This window comes from Leptodactylus fuscus, chromosome 11, assembly GCF_031893055.1.
Source record: "Leptodactylus fuscus isolate aLepFus1 chromosome 11, aLepFus1.hap2, whole genome shotgun sequence".
In the NCBI taxonomy this organism is placed as follows: domain Eukaryota; kingdom Metazoa; phylum Chordata; class Amphibia; order Anura; family Leptodactylidae; genus Leptodactylus; species Leptodactylus fuscus.
Window position 1 is genome coordinate 30,455,187 of NC_134275.1, and position 20,151 is coordinate 30,475,337.

A 20,151-nucleotide genomic window follows, 5' to 3' on the forward strand; every position below is an offset into this window, starting at 1 on the left:
AATCTTTGGCGTTCACATCTGGTGCATACATGGCTCAAGGATCACAATTACATGTTTTGGTCCAAAATAAATGCTGAAGATCTTAGGACATGTATGGTACTAAGTGGGCTGTGAAGGAGACCTGAAGCACAAGCCACCTCCCTCTGGTACTTGCAAGCTACTTTGCATAGTAGAACGAGGGTTATTTCTCTGCAATGAGGCCGCTACCAGGGATATTCAGAAGAATGCTATTTGACAATCTATCCTCTCTTTATAGAAAGTGTAGACAATATAGAAAGCGCAAATTTCAAGAGTCACAGAAGTGAGCAACAAAGCATTCCAGTATATTCTGGTTTATGTACAGTATTTACATCCAAGCATCATGGACTTACTTTAGTGATGAGCAGCCTGTACTTCTCCACTAGGTAGTCATTGTTGTGACATCCGGCAAGTAGTTGCCACACTTCTCCTCTTAAGGCCTCTGGCACGCCGCTCCTCACCAATGTAGAAAGCTGCTTCGGACGCACGCTCAGATTCAAGTGCCTGAGGAGATTAACGAGATGGTGAAACAACAAGGTAAAACACATACATGGAGAAAATCTATAGAGCAATGTCCCCACTTGTATGAAGTTACAAATGACACTGTAAATACTTCTGTATGTGTCACCCACTAAAGAGCTCACTGCATACTCTCTGTATATGAAACACACTGATAACACTGTATGCGAGAGAGCACGTTGGCTCTGCTGGGATGTCCGTTTTTAGGAAATACATGTACTCCTCATGAAATTCTGGAGCATCTTTCATTGCAATCCTGTGTTGTGCCATTCCTCCGTTTTTCCTCCTATAAATTTGCAGACCCCACACAGATCATCTGTTCGGCAGCCTCCGGGAGCCAGAAGCTGCAGCAGTGGACCGGGAGGGCTAGTTCTTGAACAGTAGTAGCCTGCACACGCTCCATGTCTACTGCGGCAGCTTGCGACACCTGGGGGCTGTAGGAATATATGATCACCCCTCCGCACCCCCAATTCAGTATATGAAAAATCAATATGGGGCTGGAAAAGCCCTTTAGCCACTTTAGGACTGGCACAATTCCCCGGGGTTTTTGTCCTGTGGTTTCCTGGCAAATTGCAAACAAAGAAGAAGAGGGGGAAACATTTTTAATAATAACACAAAGCGCAAAGTGTTTTTGTTTTTTTTTAAACTTTTTAAAATAGCTTCCCCCTCTACATTATGGTAACTTTTATGTAGCTGACACGCAGTGTTGAGTCGCAGGAGATAGGGCTAGTGTCTGTGATTTGGGTGCGGTATTTGATGAGAGGTTTTTTGGGGGGTGTTTTTACAGTGTCAGAGTGTTTAGGAACACCCTAGCTGGTAACACCCAGTTGTCAATTTGTTCATACGTTTCTCAGAGGAATAATAGAGGAACGTCAGGGGCAGATATACTGTCTACAAGGGGCCACACGGTGGCTCAGTGGTTAGCACTGCAGCCTTGCAGCGCTGGGTCCTGGTGTTCAAATCCCACCAAGGGCAGAAAAACCATCTGCAAGGAGTTTGTATGTTCTCTCCCCGTGTTTGCATGGATTTCCATCCCATATTCCAAAAAGACATACTGATAGGGAAAAATGTACATTGTGAGCTCTGTGTGGGGCTCACAATCTACAAAAAAAAAAAAAAAAAAAAGATATACTGTCTACAAGTAAGACGGTGCAAGGTTAGGCTAGATGGTCTTCTCAGTGGCAAGTTTATTAGAGTGGCTGGTGCTGGATGATAAATCTGTTGAGTTTTAGTTCCATCCTAACCTTTCCCGGCACAGACATGTCATGAGTGGTGGACCGGCCCTTTTTACAGTCTACAGTAGTGATCTGAACCCAGCAACTGTACAGGCTTTGTTCATGAAACCCTGTATTTTGATGGACGGCTTCAATGCGCTGAAACCTTGTGCATGCTCTATGCTATCCTGGAATCGGCATCAGTAACTGCACTATATATGCATCACAGGGGGGGTCTTGCATCGGTAAGTACACTGAAGCTTAAATCCAGTCCAAGGGGCGTCATGGGGCAAGGTTTAGTGAGAATGCTTATAAACTGTTGACATCCACTATACAGTGCTGGAATGAGTTTACTAGAGAAAAAGGAAATGTCAGGCGGCTTTAAGAAACACATTTATGAGAAATTGGAATTAGATTTCATTTATTTGGACACCAAGTACTAGTTTATGCTATTTCTCCCCTCAATCCCTAATCACACATCCTGCAGCCATTACTGTGTATTCCGGCTTATCGACTTTCACTTATCAGGTCTATGCCACAGTTGTTCTTACAAACTTATCTTTTTCCTAAAATTGTTTGCTTTTATTGTGTTTACGGAAAATTGTGTGCTAATCCAGTCCTCTGCATGCACGTCCATGCTAAAGCTATAGACGATGAATGGCAGGATGACAAACTAAACGGCCAATGAAACCTGCCAAACATTTTTCCCTGTAAAAAGCACCGCTCAGATCACCTAACAAACACATGTAACCAGTTTACTTAAGGCAAAAGATAAAACACAGGCCGATATGATGGGCATATATCTAGGACTCACGTGTATTACCTGGTGCCTGTTATCTGCCTACTGTGCAATGCTTAGCTGCAGAAGCACCCTTAAGGCCAAGGCTCCACATTGCGGAAAAGCAGCTTTTTTGTTGCAGATTTTGTTGCGGTTTTTTGAGCCAAAGCCAGGAGTGGATTGAGCAGAGGGGAAAAGTATAAGCACTTTCTTTATATTTCCCATTCCTTTTGTAGCCACTCTTGGCTTTGGCTCAAAAAAACGCAACAAAATCTGCAACAAAAAAAGATATGTTTCCGCAAAGTGGGGCCTTAGCCTAAAGGAGTTTTCAGGAATAAAAATACTGAGGACCTATTCTAAGTATATGTTATCAGTGTCCGATTACTGGGGGTTCAACGCCAGGAACCCCTACAGATCGGTTGTTCCCAGCAGATTGGAGAAGGAAGCAGACAGCGCTGTTCTCTCTCTAGTGGTTAGACCAAGTACTGCAGATCAGCTGCAATTCACTTAAGTGAGAGCTATGCTGTAGTGACTTAGTGCAGCCACTACATAGAGAACGGAGCTTCCTTCTTCTTTCTCTAAATCAATGCAGAAAAGTTCTCATTGAAGTGATCTGCAGTACCTGGTCAGACCACTACATAGGGAACAGCGCTGTCTGCTTCCTGCTCTATTCTTTATATATAAGCTGCTGATAACATGCTGGAGGTGCCATGTGTAAAATCCCCATCAATCTGATACTTATAACCTATCCTTATTAGAAGTCAGGAATATCTTTAGCTCAGATAACCCCTTAAATGCAACCGACTAACTAGGTGACATAGACCAAAAAGGAAAGGAGGGAGGTGAATTTGGGTATAATAGAAGGTGTAGTATTTACACATTTGCAGAAGATTGAACATATGGTGATTTTCAATCATTTTTACAAAGAAATATCCAATATCTTCATATGCCGCTTTTTTTTTTTTTTCACTGCTTTGAGATATATATGTTGTTTCTAATAGACATTAAAAGGAACTTGTCACATTTAAAATGTTGATCAATCTTCAGGCGGCATGTTATAGAGCAGGAAGAGCTGAGCAAATTGATATATAGCTTTGTGTGAAACAATTCAGTATAACCTGTCATTTATCCATTAAAATCTTTGATCTTTGTATGTTGAGGAGTCCATCAAGTGCTTTCCGCCTCCCCTCTACGACTGTGCCTACAGAGACAGCTGTCCATCATTGATAGGACCACCTCCTGGACTATTAAGCTTATATATCCACTCAGCTTTCACTGCCCTATGACGCCGCACAACATTTTACATGCGATAAAGTTCCCTTAAAATAAGAAAATTAAAGGGTCTGTCCAGTTTCTATTATTCCTATCCTTAGGATAGGCCACACAGATCAGCTGTACAGAGACAGCACGGCTCACAGTAATGTCTGCATGACAGAAATCAGGTTTCTCACTTGCCATACAAACTGTAGCAGTAGATGTAGGTACTGCAGCGCTGTACCATTGAAGTCTATGGAGCAGTGCTGCAGTAACTACCACCACCACTACAGTTTGTATGGTGGCTGAGCAGCGTGGCTCGTGGCATGTAAACATTTCCAAGAGTCATACTTTCTCAGTATAGCGGATCTGCATGGATTTTGGGTGTCAGACCCCCACATATTTAATATTGATGACCTATCCTGAGGATAAAATCTGTAGTTAACAACTGGATAACCCCTGTAAAGTCACTTTCTAGTCCCTTGACTGCAAAATTATTCCAAGCCCCCAAAGACTGGGTTAAAGAGCAACTAACCTATCAGGGCTCGTTCACATCTGCGCCCAGGTGTCCGTTCTGCAGGTTTCCGTTTCCTGCATAAAACAGAGGCAGGAGACGGAAACCTGCAGGACATCTTTCTCACCCATTCATTTGAATGGGTGAGAAAGATGCCCGGCTGTGAGCGGCGGTGAGCGTTTTATGCTCTTCGCCGCGAAACCGGGTTTTTTAATCCGGACACAGAGTTGGACATGCAGTACTCTGTATCCGGATAAAAAAATCAGAGAGCATAAAACGCTCACCGGCGCACACAGCCGGACCCGGTCTGTAGTTTCCGTCTTCTGGCATGCAGAAGACGGAAACCACAGAACGGAGAGTAGAACGCAGGTGTGAACCTAGCGTCAGATGACTTCTTATAATAAACTGTCATGTGTGTATATTGTAAGTTGCTGAGGATCCAGCACTGGAGTGGGAAAGAACACTTACTACTAGCAGCAGCAGGATCTGTGTATTTGTCTGTCAATCACTTTGCAGCTGCTCCCCTCTCTATAAACATCTATGGACAGCAGCTATAACCTGATCTCTCAGTGTACGAAAACCATATGGATTTTATCAGTCAACTGTAAGGGAGCAGAGGCAGGTGGAGGATGAACAGAAAAAGGGGAAAAGCGGCAGATGATAAATCGAGAAAAATACATTTTTCTGCAATAAGGTATTTTACGTTTCTAATCTTCACTTTTAATACTTGTATTAAAGTCATTCTCAAGAACACTTCCTTGTGACTCTTATTCTTGCCCAATGCTTCAGAGATGAGTGGGCACGCAGTGGGCCTTGATGTCACCAGCACGCCCTCAGACTCCAGGCCAGGGCAATGCTTAATTACAGGCGTATTACACAGTATAAGGGAGCGTCGCAGACCATCACACCCCCGTACAGCCACTGGCGGGAAGCGGTAGTGCTAAGGGAATGTGACAACCCCTACATTTTGCAAATATTATTTACATTTAATATAGGATCTCTGTGAACTAACACCGGCACTAACTGGTTATCGACAGCCCGGTAGACAGTCACTGCTAGTAATATGGAGACATTTGGATAAGTTAGTGAAAGGCCATTGACAAATAATAACATCTTGTGGTCTGAACCGAAATAGGTTTATTGAAATGCAATGACCAATTCTATGACCAGTGCAAAATATTCTATTCTCCATCCAGGAGAATAGATTTGCATATTTTTTACCCATAATCCCTAGCGGAGCAGGAATGACTTGTAAGTCTCCGTACTGTCTATGTAGGCACAGACTCTCCCTGATGTGTATGATTATCTCCGGACCCTGGTCTATAGTCTCTCACTCTGCCAAATCAGTATCCCTACGCTATGCTGAGGATGGCCCAATAGGCCGAAACAGCGCTGTCCATAGCTGGGAATCTGTTCCTTTTGGGACAGAAATACTGATTTGGCAATTAAATCCACATCATGATTAAAAGACTTTATAACTGAGTCGTTCATGATGTTAAGGATGCTGCCCTCTATAGGGTGGTGTACAGAGTGCACTCTGTTCTCCTAATTCCATCCAGGAGAATAGATTTGCATATTTTTTACCCATAATCCCTAGGGGAGCAGGAATGACTTGTAAGTCTCCGTACTGCCTATGTAGGCACACACTCTCCCTGATGTGGACAAGTGTCCCCAAACCCCAGTGCAAAATAGTCCAAGTATAAAAATCAATGCAAATTCTATGTCGTAGGTCAATATCTCTTACCATTTTGACAGGAGGTCTCCCCAGGTTTCCAGGATTTTTTCTGCACATTCTTTTGATACATCCCCAGAACCACTAAGAAGGGGCTCATCATTATCTAGAAGAACAATAGGAAATCTATAATAAATTGTATAACAAGATACTGAAGACTTAGCCAAACTGAGAAGGCTTTAAATAAGACATCTAGAAGGGATACATAGGTTCAATAATAAAGCGGTTGCGCCACTACAGGCACTTATCCAGCAGATAGGGAAACAATGTCAGATTGCTGGGGGGGGGGGGGGGGGGTAGATCACTAGGATCACTAGTATTCAGGAAAATGGGGAGCAAAAGTCCACTTTAATCCTCTGTGTGAATAAAATGCCAGTGTGATTGCTTGATTAGCGCTCCATTCACCTCTATGGGGCTGCAAGGACTGCAATCTCCAATGGACCCAAACAGTACTTGTACTTCTTTCATAGGCAGGATTCAAAGGGGAAATTCAGTTCCAATTCTCCTGATCGCTGAGGGGCCAAGCGACCTGACATATATCCTGTACTGTGGATAGGGTAGAAGTGTCTGTAGGGGCACCACCACCGGCCGCAAAAATTACGAGTGCAAAATAATGCGCGTTATACGATCGTAATCCCCATTGAAATCGATGGGATCTTTTTTGAGCACGCAAACTCTGACACGCGTATACGTGCAGGATTGCATGCCAGTTTACTTCGTGTGAACTGCCCCTAATACAGCAGGGACATGCTAGTAGTATATAACAGGCACTTGTATACGCTATTCAATAAGAATTGGAATAACTACAGTGATGGAATGATGAAGTGTAAAGCTGGCCATACACAATAGACTATGCCCAAACCTGTCTATTTCAGTGGAGCTGGCGACCATCTAATGTGCACAGAGTGTCCTTGCTTTATCCCTATGACAGATGTTAGAGAGTTCAGCATGCAGGATTCTCTGGATCAGGGTTAAGCTAATTTTTTTCTATAAAAAGTACCATTTTTGATCATAAACTATATCTGGTTCTGCAGTTTGGGGAAAGCCAAGATGCAGGTGTGTACATTTTTAGGGAATCCAAGTGACTTGAGCAGGCACAGCTCTGTACACTGTGTTGTGGCCATAAGTGGTACTGCAGCTCTCTCCCATTCAAGTAAATATGTGAGCGCTACAATAAAATTCATAGACACTAAACCATTCACAGAACTGTGCCCGTTGCAGAATCCCATGGCTCCTCAGCTGATCGATAGGGGTGCTGGGAGTTGGACCACCACTGATCTGGTCATCAACATTAAAAGGTCAGAAAAGCCTTGTAAGGGTCAGTTCACACGTGAACTGCCCGCGCGGGTTTTGACACAGAGAGAGACGCGGCGAGCTCAAATGAATGAGCCAACATGGAGGGTGCTGCAGCCGGGCGGAAGCCGTGCGGCGCAGCCCGTGCGGCTTCTGCCTGAAGAAAGAGCATGTCGCTTCTTTTCTCCGCTAGCAGCAGCCCGCCGCTAGCGGAGAAAAGAAGCCCGGCGGTCTCCATAGACCACCATTATAAGGGGAGGTTTTGGACGCGAAATCCGCTGTCAAAAACCTCCCCTTATACTCACGTGTGAACTAGCCCTAATCCACATGAAAACTGAAAAGGTGATTCACTGTGAATAAAGTGAGGGGCTTAAGCTACAATTTGAGGGACGCTATGTGTGTACTTCTTACTCTAGCTTATCCAAAACATCACACTTTCAGCGTCTGCAATAAAATGCAGATTTTTAGGTGCTTGGTAGGCACTTATGCTGCCGCAGCCGAATAATATCAAGTCACTGTGCAGGAGAGGTGCCAGGACAATAATGTCATATGAAATATGTGGCCACCTTTCGCACTGCTCTTAGTCACTTGCTATATTCATTACTCCTAGTGTGTGAGCCAACTTACATCACCACTTCAATGAATACAAGAGGAAAAGAATCTGTTCTGTACAACTGTACAATATGCACACTGAATTGTTCTTACAAAAACAGCACAAAACACGGAAATGCTGCTGAGTGTTCCTTCTGTCACTTGTATAAAGCCCGAGCAGACGGGGCACAAATCTACATAAAATCAGTCACCAGAAGTGATTTGATACTTTAGTTATTTATTGCAAAGTGGCTTTTGCATAAAGAACATATAAAAAATTTATATCTATTCCCTTTGCCAGAGCTGCCAGTGGGAAACACTTCTAAAATGTCATGCTTGGGATGAAGATGAACGGATTCACTTTCCAGCTTCCAAGTCGAGATGTATATTGGGTTATACTCGCTCTACAGTCCCTCACAGCAGATCTATCAGTTCAATGCAAGGCCTGTAACCCTAATGGCCAAGATGGCACAAAATAGGTTTTATAAAGTAAATATTTAGGGTGCTGAAATATGTGGATCACATAGATTATGAGTCTGATGTCTTCATGAGGAAAGCGCTCTCTACACCCCCCCCCCCATCCCCAGTCTCTGCAGTAAATGAGTAGACTGCTGTGGTTATGTGTATACTGTATACAGCAGCCTGTCACTCACTATCATGAGGCGTCACATATGGAATATACCAGATTTAGAATCTGATCAATGTATTCTTTCATAGCACTCAGGACAGGACATATGACAGGAGGCTACCTCTTATACTCAGGATAAGGATAAGTTGCTTATTGGTGTATGTGTGTATATATATATATATATATATATATATATATATATATATATATATATATATATACACACACACATATACATATACTGTTAGGACCCCAACTGATTACAAGAACATGGATTTTTGTCAACCTAGCTAGAATGAAGACCTTGGTTAGAAATGCATACCCATGCTCCATTCCTCTTCACTCCGATCAGTAGGGGTGCCGGTGATCAGACCCCAACCAATCAATAAGTTACTCTGTATCCTTTGGATAGGGGTAGCTTGTTATGACGGAATAATATAGAGATTTCTACTGTCAGATTGTAGGCAAGGCTTTTGTAGTGTAGGAAAAAAAAACAGCACAGCTCACTTACACATTTGGAAGTTCATCAACAGAGATGAGCGAACACTGTTCAGCCGTTCCAAACAGCACGCTCCCCTAGAAATGAATGGAAGCACCTGGCACGTACACTGTGCCGGCGGACATGGGGGAAGAGACAACAAGATCTACATTTTATGATCTATTATTTCCTGGTTCAGGATCACAAATTGTGGATTTCTTGTAGTGTAGGTAGTTGCTTAAGAGTCACCCTCCCCCGCACAGCTTTGAATGAACCCTGTTTGGGATTTGAGCAAAGTACATTGCAGTTTACCCTGGTGAGCAGCGTTCAGGGAGATTGCAGAAGGAGCAGTCACAAAACCAAAGTCTGTAGCTGACCTAGATTTTGAGATATCACTAGTTAAAGTTAATGTAGCAGCTAATCGTGGGCGTGCCATGTTTCGGATCACCACGATCTGATGTTGATGGATCGATAGGCATAGGTCATCATATCTGTATCCAAGAAAACCACTTTAAAGCCAGCATTGAAATGGAATTACGGGGATTGGAATAAAATGGAGGCCAGTGGTTGACAATATTTTATGGTGGCTTCTTAGAGTGGTGTGACTGGCATATATGTCCGAGCCTGTCTGACCTTGATCATACTGATGCATACATCTCTGAGCAATCCTGTGAGGTTGAAGAATCAAAAAGTGTGTTTGGGGCCATAGACGGAAAGCAACTGGCGATTTAGAATATATAAAGGCCCTGTGACTGTGTTATCTCTCTGTAACAATATGTCTCCATGGCCACTTCTGATATTTATTAAGTGTTGCGTTGGCGGTCATAGAGTCTCTGTGATTTCGGCCTGGACCACACCTGTATAAGAAGGAACTTCCTTGAGATGTGGAAGCCCTTTGTTATACCGAGCCTGCACCATTCTGATGAATCAGATTTTCCAGGAAAAGTAACAATTTCGCTTTTCTACCAAGTGTTTCCTATTTCATCACTTCAGGCTTTTATTCATCTATAGGCGGATGTAGATACAACTTATAACATTGTGAAGAATGTAAGATTTCCAGTTAGCACTGACTTGGGTCTGATATGGGTCTGTTTGATGGTTTGTAAAACATGGATTATTCCAGCTATTTTGTAACTTTCAACTTTTGCTTATATTATTTTATTAGTTATTCTAAGACAGGGGTGTTAATCCAGAGGAAGACAAGCATATTCTTAGGTGGAGGCCAATATGTGGGCAAAACAGAATCAAATCGGCCGTCTATAGCATAGAACAGAGATAGGCAACCTTTGCCACTCCAGAGGTTATAAAACTACAACTCCCAGCATGCATACTTGCTCTGCTGTTGTTGGAACTCCCATGGAAGTGAATGGAGCATGTTGCGAGTTGTAGTTTCACAGCATCTGGAGTGCCAAAAATTGCGGACTGCTGAATACGGATAAACTAGTGGGAAAATTTTCTGTAGCAGCCATGGAATATAATATAATATGGGATATGGAATAAGACTTCATGCTAAGTATAAACGGGTAGATCCTGTCTGACACTCCCATCTCAGACAGTTACACATGGAACCAAAATATTTCGAAAGGCTTCAGTGGTGTAGAGCATGGGTAGGCAACCTTCGGTACTCCAACATGCATACTTGTTCTTGGAGCTACCCATAGAAGTGAGTGGAACATGCTGGCAGTGGTAGTACCACTGTATCCAGAGTGCTGGTGTTGATTGATGGATTTTTACGTAGTCCAATGACAACCATTAATTGAATGCAGTAACCCATGTTAATATTTAAAGGGATTCTACCACTAAAACACTTTTTTTTCTAGTTACCACGTCGGAATAGCCTTTAAAAAGGCTATTCGTCTCTTACAAGGAAGTGCTCTCCGCCACGCCGTTCGTTCAAAATACCGGTTTGTACCGGTATGCTAATTAGTTCTCTCGCAGCGATGGGGGCGTCCCCATCGCAGGAGCAGCGATGGGGGCGTCCCCATTGCAGCTCGAAAACCGACCGCAGCGCCGCTTCTCTGGTCTTCGGTGTCCTCCCCTTGCCTCTTCAGCGTCTGTCGGACGCCTGCGCAGTATGCTCTCTGTTCGGCGAAGCTTGCCGAACGTACTGCGCATGCAGGCACCATGCCATACATGCCATAGTGCAGGCACCGCACTTTCGCGCTGTGCGCAGTACGTTCGGCAAGCTTCGCCGAACAGAGAGCATACTGCGCAGGCGTCCGACAGACGCTGAAGAGGCAAGGGGAGGACACCGAAGACCAGAGAGGCGGCGCTGCGGTCGGTTTTCGAGCTGCAATGGGGACGCCCCCATCGCTGTGAGAGAACTAATTAGCATACCGGTACAAACCGGTATTTTGAACGAACGGCGCGGCGGAGAGCACTTCCTTGTAAGAGACGAATAGCCTTTTTAAAGGCTATTCCGACGTGGTAACTAGAAAAAAAAGTGTTTTAGTGGTAGAATCCCTTTAATCACTACTGATAAAGTGGCCATCCATATTAGATATTATAAGTTGGGCAAACCTGATACTTTTGGCTTAGCCCATACATATGCAATGTGTATGCCTAGCTGTAAGACATGTATAAATAATGAATTACAGTAGACTGGTGAGCTCACCTTCCTCCTCATCATCCTCTGGGGGTGAGGGTATGTTGGTTCCTTGTGGCCCACACTGTGATAGGCGGATTGAAGGACTCGCTGTAGTTTTCCTCCTCTCTCTTTCGGATTCGCTTTCTAAGCATATGACCTCATAGAAGGTATCACAGTTACTCTTTCTCTCTTTCCTTTCGATCTGTAAGGAAATGTGTTGAGGTTCAGACACAGCAGTAATGAAAACATGGCAGATATTTCTGTTCAATCTCTCATCCACATAGGGGTGTACTTCCCATGATCATTGATGGCCTATCCTATGAAAAGGCAATCTATGTCAGAGAATTCTATTAAAGGGGTTTTCTAGCTAGGACAGGACATCAATATTTGATTGCAATGGACTTGGCACAGATCAGCTGTTTAAAGGGTACCTGAGTATTCATGAAAAGTCGAAATATATGTAGGGTCTTGCCGGGCAGTCTGTTCTATGACTGTATAAGCCTTCATACATGGTGTCCTATCAGGGGGTTTTTGCTGCTAATAATCAAATTATGGCTGAAATACAGTTTACATTTGTCTCTGAGGCTGTGGGCATGTACAGTAAGGTGCAGTCTTCTCCCCTCCCCCATCCATAGATTGCTGATAATTAATGTTCTATTATTCTGCCAGGAGTAACTATAGAATTGCAAATAAACGAATGAGAATCGCCCAAGTGACCATAATGTAGGAGGTCCAGGAAAACTGGACTGTCAATACAGGGTAAATACATGCAACCAAGCAGATAAAACACAAGAAAAAAGAAAAACAATATGAGCACCGTCAGTAAAGCTGATGTCGCCTGTAAATAATATCACATCTGTAACTACCCCAATAACTATACCTACTAAATAGCAGAGACTAAAAAACTCATCTCATGTTGCAAAATTTTCCGTGCATAAAACCACCTGTGGTGTGGATTCTAGAATCAGCAGCATGATGACTATTTTAGTGAATTTTCATCACAGATTTTATAGAAAATCTGTGATAAAATCCAAACGTATCACACAGGGATTATTTGCAGAATTACAGTTAAATCCACATATACCTGCATGCAGAATATACATGTCAATTTCAATCTGTGTGCATGTAAGTACCATAATGTGGTGGCTCTCCAGTCCGGGACTTTCGTATTATGCTGGTTTACAGGTTGCACATTCAGATTGGGACTCACGAAAATGTCTACATGTATGAGCAGAGCTCTGCAAATGTCAAGAGGATTTCTGGCAATATAGACATTTTAATTATTTAGGAGCGCTGTGCAGACAGCCGCCGGAGTCTGACTATGAGGTCAGGCAAAGCCAGTCTGGAAGCAAAGAGGAGTGATTGATAAATGAGATGAATTTCAGAGGTTCGCTGTGGAAAGTCTTTCCGCTTTAAGAGGTCATATAATTTTACATGAATATGAATAAAAGAGCACATGTCGTGAGCTAAACTGCTCATACACTCTGTTATATTATTGCCTTCCAGCTAAGAGGTTTATGGCATAACAAGAGGAAATTCTGATAAGATATAAAGGACAAATTTACTCCGCTACTTCACGTAACTCTCATAGACCTCAATGGAGAGAGGAGTATGTGCTCAGTCACACTTCCATCCAGGCTCAGTTAAGAGTCAGGGGACCCTTATTGTACAGATACACTGAAGTCCTAGAGGATATACTCTAAATGTAGAGCTGCTTTCATATGATAGAGTTCAGGCAATGAAACTTGGTTGGTAAGTGTGAGCTAGATTCAAAGACCTGAACAAAGTGAAGGTGGATGGACCCCTAGCATAGTTATCTATGATGTTAGGAGGCCCTGTCTCCCTGACAAATGCTGTCCCATACTGTAATTATTACAGGACAGTATTTTTCCGTACCTATAATGTTAGGCTGCATGCACATGACTCAGTATGCTTCCAATGTGGGGCCAAGTTTGCAGCAGAATGCAAAGTGCATTTCATGATGCATTCACATCTATGGGGGCTTCCGATCTGTTCCGATGACATGGATGATTATAGAGCAGGTATCCTGTCCATGTAGTCGTTACAGGATGGATCAGAAGTGTGTACATCACAGAATAAACTCGGATGACACTTGTATGTCACCCTGAATGTCATCCGACTGTATTTATCTGCAAAGTCGGCCCCACATGAGATGAATACTCAAATGTCAAATGTAGGAGTCCATCTTCATGCACAGCGTCCAAGCCAGGACATTCAGCTCTCATGCGGACCATGTTTCACAGACAAAACTCGGTTGCTTGAAAACCAGCCTCATACGTGTTGGATTTTTTTTTTTTATTTAATTGAAGAGCTCACTGCATTTCGATGATCCTAAATATTGGTTTTACTGAGTTTTTCTGACCTCATTAAAGGGGTTTTCTGAAAAGGTAAAATAAATTTGGTTAACAGTGGTTATTATGGTGAAGCAACAAAGTAAGAAATATTCACCTGGTAAAATGGAACCTGTTATGTTGTGTAGGACCACTAAACCACCAGCAAGCTAATATGCAGCTGTGGATGAGGGACCTGTGTAAATTCCTAAATTAAGTCACAAACTTAATTCCCAGCACATGCCCCAATGTGAAAGGTAGGTGCACTAAATTGAGGTGTACTCATCTGGTCAAAACGGATGAAGCGCACTCCAATGAGCAGACTGCTGGTGTCTTGTAACTTCATTTTCTCCTACAGTTTTCTCGCATATTCTCTTATTTTTGGGGTGGGCTGTAGTAATAGACATGGGTGTTGGACCCTAAACCCCAGATCATAATGGTACACTGGTGGTTTAGTGGTCTAAAACCACCTGATAGGTTCTATTTAAAGGGATTCTACAATTAAAAAACTTTTTTTTTCTAGGTAACACGTCAGAATAGCCTTTAGAAAGGCTATTCGTCTCCTACCTTTGGAAGTGATCTCCGCCGGGCCGTTTGTTCGAAATACCGGTTTGTACCGGTATGCTAATTAGTTCTCTCGCAGTGATGGGGGCGTCCCCATTGCTGCTCGAAAACCGACTCCAGCGCCGCCTCTATCTTCTTCTGCATCCTCCCCTTCCTTCTTCGGCTTGACGTCGGACGCCTGCGCAGTACGCTCTGTTCGGCGAACTTGCGGTGTTGGCACTATGGCCGCGGGCATGCGCAGTATGTTCGGCGAAGTTCGCCGAACAGAGCGTACTGCGCAGGCGTCCGACGTCAAGCCGAAGAAGGAAGGGGAGGATGCAGAAGAAGATAGAGGCGGCGCTGGAATCGGTTTTCGAGCAGCAATGGGGACGCCCCCATCGCTGCGAGAGAACTAATTAGCATACCGGTACAAACCGGTATTTCGAATGACCGGCGCAGCGGAGAGCACTTCCAAAGGTAGGAGACGAATAGCCTTTCTAAAGGCTATTCAGACGTGTTACCTAGAAATAAAAGTTTAATGGTAGAATCCCTTTAAATCCCCACCATATACACGTGACTACTGCAGCCTATCACTGGCCTCGGTGGTGTAAGGATGGAACTGCAACATCACATTCTGCAGACATTATCTTCACAGCCAAGTAAAGAAAGCCCGGTCACATTCATCTTCATGTGGTCAAAGGAAAGAACAAAGCTGCTCCCAGAGGTGCTACTAGTAGAGCGTGCTAGGATGTGGGATGGATAAACGGGTCGAAGCAATCAGATCTATTAGCTCAGACTTTCCATCTAGACTTCGCACAGAGGACATATCACACCATTTGAAGCCTCTATATTAGATCACTTATGACCAAACCAATCTCCATGTCTTATCCCTGCCCTCTACATGGGGATCTAGGAAAGCTGCTGCATTTGCAAATCGGTTAGAGATCTACTCGTTCTGGAAAATAAGCCAATAGATCTCGGGAATTCTGGCTTTGCCCCTTTTACCCACCAAACAACTCAAACAAGTTATTATCATTTCCCTTCACTCTTAGGCTCCGTTCTCACGGAGCAACGCACCGCTCATTTAGATACATATACACGTGTCTGAGCGAGGCGCTTCAAAACAGATCCCATTGATTTCAATGGGTGCCGGCTTATGCGCGTAAGCCGACACTCATTGAAATCAATGGGATCTGTTTTGAAGCGCTGTGCTCGGACACGTGTATACGTGTCTAAATGAGCGGCGCGTTACTCCGTGAGAACGGAGCCTTTAGGGTTTATACAGAGTTGAAAAAAATCTACTTCAGAAATTAGGAAACCGAGTAGCTGCAACTTGATGCTGTTGCAGTGCACCGGCATCCAGTCGCGCACTCTGCTCCGCATTAGGCCCAATGAATGGACCTAGTCCAGAGGAGGGAGTGTCTTCAGGAGGATTCGCGAGGCGAATCGGCCTGAAACAATGGGCATGTCCGTTCTGATTTCAATGGGAGCTGTCTTTTTGATCAGGATTTTGAGGCGAATATGGCCTCAAAATCCTGACTAAAATACCCTGTGTGAACTCAGCCTTCGACTGTTCACAATGTAGTAATGGTGATGGCGGTGGGAGATTGGGAAGGGGGAGGGGCAGCCACTCGCATGTTATATAGGAGCCTAATAATTCTTAGAAATTATTATTCCAGTTAGATGACTGCGATAGTTACACATATTTACCCGTGTTTCCGTTTTATACCAGTCTTATCATTTTGTGCCAGGCGATTTCACACATTAAAAGTGGCGACTAATCCTGTTTGGATATAGCTACCACGCAAATGCCATGTGCTGTATGAGACGATGAATGTGCCAAGGGCTTACCAGGCAGGGTCAGCAGATGATAGAGGATAAAGGAGTTGTAATGTCAGCTCTTTACACAAGAAGGCAATTACTAAGGTGTTTGTCTATACAAATCTGAATAATAAACCACTTAAGATCCGGGGCCTTCAGGTCTAGATAGTGTTTTTTGGGGTTTTTTTTGTTTTTTTTTTAATATTATGTTTTCATTTTTATACTGTAACTTTTTTTCAGTTGTCTGACTATAGTTGTGATTTTTGTGACTTTTTATTATTGTGTGTCAATATAATACATCAAAATTTACACTAGATATGTCCAATTTACAGTAGTTTAGAAACACTTTTTTCTTGGACGGGGGATATTTTATTTGCAATTTTTTCCCTTTTTTTATCTTTATGGTGTCCCCTTTAAAAGGTCAGAAAAAAAGCTGGGGGACTCAGACGGCTATAGATGTACCCAGTAGTGTGCTTAGTTTGGACACATGCAGTAGCTCCCGGTTCAGCCACCTCTCTAGAATAAGAGGCCACTGACACATGCTCACTTGAGCTGTCCAATTCTGCTCTACAGATGCAGACATGCGTATAGAAGAGCAGTTACCAGAGCTGCTCCTTCCTCCCCCTTCAGTTTACATTGGCCTGTGTAATAAGGCCGATGTAAACTAGTGCAGATCAACAGGTTTCCCGTTGATCAGCACTCCTGTGGGCAGACATCTTACTGCCTAATACAGCCTTAAAGGGGTTGTGCCGTTAAAGATCAAGCAGGACACGTCTTTCTTCAACATCCTGTGCTGCCTCTCATTGAAAACTGCTACAAATTACTCTGTGTGAACTTACTCCAATTATGTTCTCACAAAAGAATTCAAAGCTGATATTTAGTTGAATCCAGAAATCAGCCTCCATTCATTTCAATGGGAAGCAGAGGCTGATTTTTTTCCTCTAGTTGATTTTTTCAGTTAGCAGAAGAAACAGAAGTGTCATGCTGGATCTGCTAGCAGGTTCCCCCTGAGAACACTGAGAAGTATACAGCCTGGCCAGCACAGTATATCTTGCATACGCTTAACGTCACTAAATTTGTACCGAAGGTCTATGTGCAGCATTTGCTACTGTAGGACTTTTCTATCTGACAATTTTAGGTGAACTCTGCGGCAGAGTCTCCTATGAAGACCCCAGTGCAGATGTGAGCCCCGCCGGAGTATGTTGTACTGTTCATATAGGCATACAGACTGGACATATAGATTACCTGCTTCAGTTTGAGGAAGAAGTTTTCTGTAGAACTCCTTTTGGCGAATGGCCAGTACAGACGTTCGCTGGCAGAGCAGACTCGCACCTTGGTTTCTAGTAGGAATCGCACCGGTTCCTGCACTTCTGTAATAACCAGGTCTACTGCAGTGGTCATAAAGAGAACCTTATCTGCAAAACATACACAACTAGGTAAAACACCTGAACACAAAAAAACTTTTATACTGGAATAAAAAAAAGAAAAGGTGAAATCACAAAAGGCCAAGATCATTTTATCCATTCACTAAAAGCATTAACATTGCATAATGAAAAGTCTGTATTAGGTTTTAAAAGGGTTTTCTGGAATAAAAAAATGATGCAAATCTTATAAACAGGTCATCATTATCAAATTTCTGACATCTTTGTTCTCAGCAGCTAATACACAGGGAATGGAGCAGACTTCTCTGTTCTCAGTGCAGTGGCCAGACCAGGATACTAAATGGGATCTAAGCTGCAGTAACTCGGCTTGGCCACTACACAGAGAACAGCGCTGTCTGCATCCTGCTCCATTCTCTGTGAATTAGTTAAGTTTGCCAGGTGTAAGGTCATCAATATCAAATGAGTAGGGGTCTATCTTTAGAATAGGTCATGAATATTTTTAACCTGGAAAAACACCATAAGTTTCAATGTCTGACTATTTTGAAGATCTCTGCTTGCTGTAAGTGGATAGACATCTTCATAGTTTACATCAGAGACTGAAACCCTATCCTGGTCATATCCAAGCACTACAAGTGCAGGGTATGTTTCTTGTGCTGATTCATACATATATATATATATATATATATATATATATATATATATATATATATATATATATATATATATCACATTCACTTTGAATGGAAGAGTTGGGTTCAAGAAAATAGGACTGCGTTTCTAATCTGTGAAAGAGTAGAGCATGCTCTACTTTTTTACGCACTATCGGGAACATTGGCCCATGAATACTAGCAATGTAGTGTCAGTAGAGCTTAAAAGTCCTATTACACGGGCAGATCCTAGCCGGGATTAGTGCCGATTAACATGTAACATGTTGCTTGGCGCCTCTCCCCCTTTGAGCTGCATTGGTTATTGGCAGCAGATCCCAGTTTATACATAACGTAGTAATGACAATTTTACACTTATGCTCAAGGCAAATACCAAGAACAGGAATTCCTAGGAAAGCTGCTATCTGATTATTGTCCTGTCTAATAGGGACATCAGGCTGCTTTCACAATGAGTCTTATATGTATGTTTAATGCACTGAGAAAACTCCCAGAAGAGATGTTACAGCAACATGAAACTGACGCCATCTAGTGGTATTGTCAGCCTAATGGTTGTATCAGTGTTTCTGGTTTGTTCTAGATTATAGGAGATCTGCTGTCAGCACTGAGAACTTTCCAAGGCGATTAACCCTTAGGGCTCATTCACACGGGGAGCAGGGGGCGGATTTTGACCATATTTTGACTCGGGGGGCCAAGTCAAAATATGGTCAAAACCCGCCTGCCACGATGTCGCGGTCGCGGCTTCCCCCACCCCTGAGTTGGTTCAAATGAATGGGCCGACGCCAGTGGTTGCGGCTGCCAGGCGGAAGCCACGGCTCAACGAGTTGCAGCTTCCGCCTGAAGAAAGGGCAGCTCTCTTCTTTTTTTCCCGCTATCGGCAGTTGCCGATAGCGGAAAAAAGAATGCTAGTGGTCTCCATAGACCACCATTGTAAAGGGGCGGATTATGACATGGATTCCGCTGTCAAAATCCGCCCCTTTGGCCCCATGTGAACTAGCCCTTAAAGTGTTGATCAGTTAGATTTTTTTAAACACAAGAAACGGCTGTGTAAGCAACTTAAAAGGAATCTGTCAGCAAAGCCCAGCATATGAAGCCAGCCCGGCAGACAGCTTATAGGGTCACCAGAATCAGATGGTCAGAGGGTCTTTTTCCCTTGTGAATCCTTGCAGAGATATCACTGGTTTTTATTAACATGCAAATAAGTTCTCTGGAGCAACAGAGCCTTTGCCATTGCTCCAAACAAGCAGCAACGCCCTCATTGCTCCAAACAACTCATTTACATATTGACAAAGACAGCCACATGTGGGGGTAACACGGTGGCTCAGTGGTTAGCACTGAAGCCTTGCAGTGCTGGAGTCCTGAATTCAAATCCCGCCAGGAAAAACATCTGCAAGGAGTTTGTATGTTCCTCCCCTTGTTTGTGATTTCCTCCAATTCTACAAAGACATACAAAGAAAAAAAAAAAAGTACATTGTGATCCCTATATGGGGCTCACAATCTACATTTAGAAAAGAAAAAAAAAAAAAAAAAAAAGATAGCCACATGTGGGCAATGGTGGCAGCGATGATTCACAAGCAGAAAATATCATTTCATTCAGGTGACCCTAACCTACCTATCTGTGGCCTGGGTTGTTATCCTGGGTTCTGATGAGACTCCCTGTAATAATATTAAATGTTCAGTGCTACTGTCCCCAACTCATTGCAGTCTCTTCAGAGGTCCGTTATGTAATAGACACGATGGTGGTATATGTCACTATACCTGTCCATCCGCCTGTTTCATTGAAAAA

General features: G+C 43.3%; 1 protein-coding gene across 1 annotated transcript in view; it reads right to left on the reverse strand.

Annotated features, from left to right (window-relative positions):
* The window catches only part of RABGAP1 (RAB GTPase activating protein 1), a 116,658-nt gene that overhangs the window by 65,509 nt on the left and 30,998 nt on the right, over nucleotides 1-20,151 (reverse strand). Inside the window, exons 10-13 of the mRNA XM_075260175.1 lie at nucleotides 17,567-17,736; nucleotides 11,634-11,808; nucleotides 6,042-6,135; nucleotides 372-522 (exon numbers count right to left, since the gene is read on the reverse strand). Coding sequence (XP_075116276.1) covers nucleotides 372-522; nucleotides 6,042-6,135; nucleotides 11,634-11,808; nucleotides 17,567-17,736 — 590 coding nt within the window. The remainder of the gene's footprint in view (nucleotides 1-371; nucleotides 523-6,041; nucleotides 6,136-11,633; nucleotides 11,809-17,566; nucleotides 17,737-20,151) is intronic.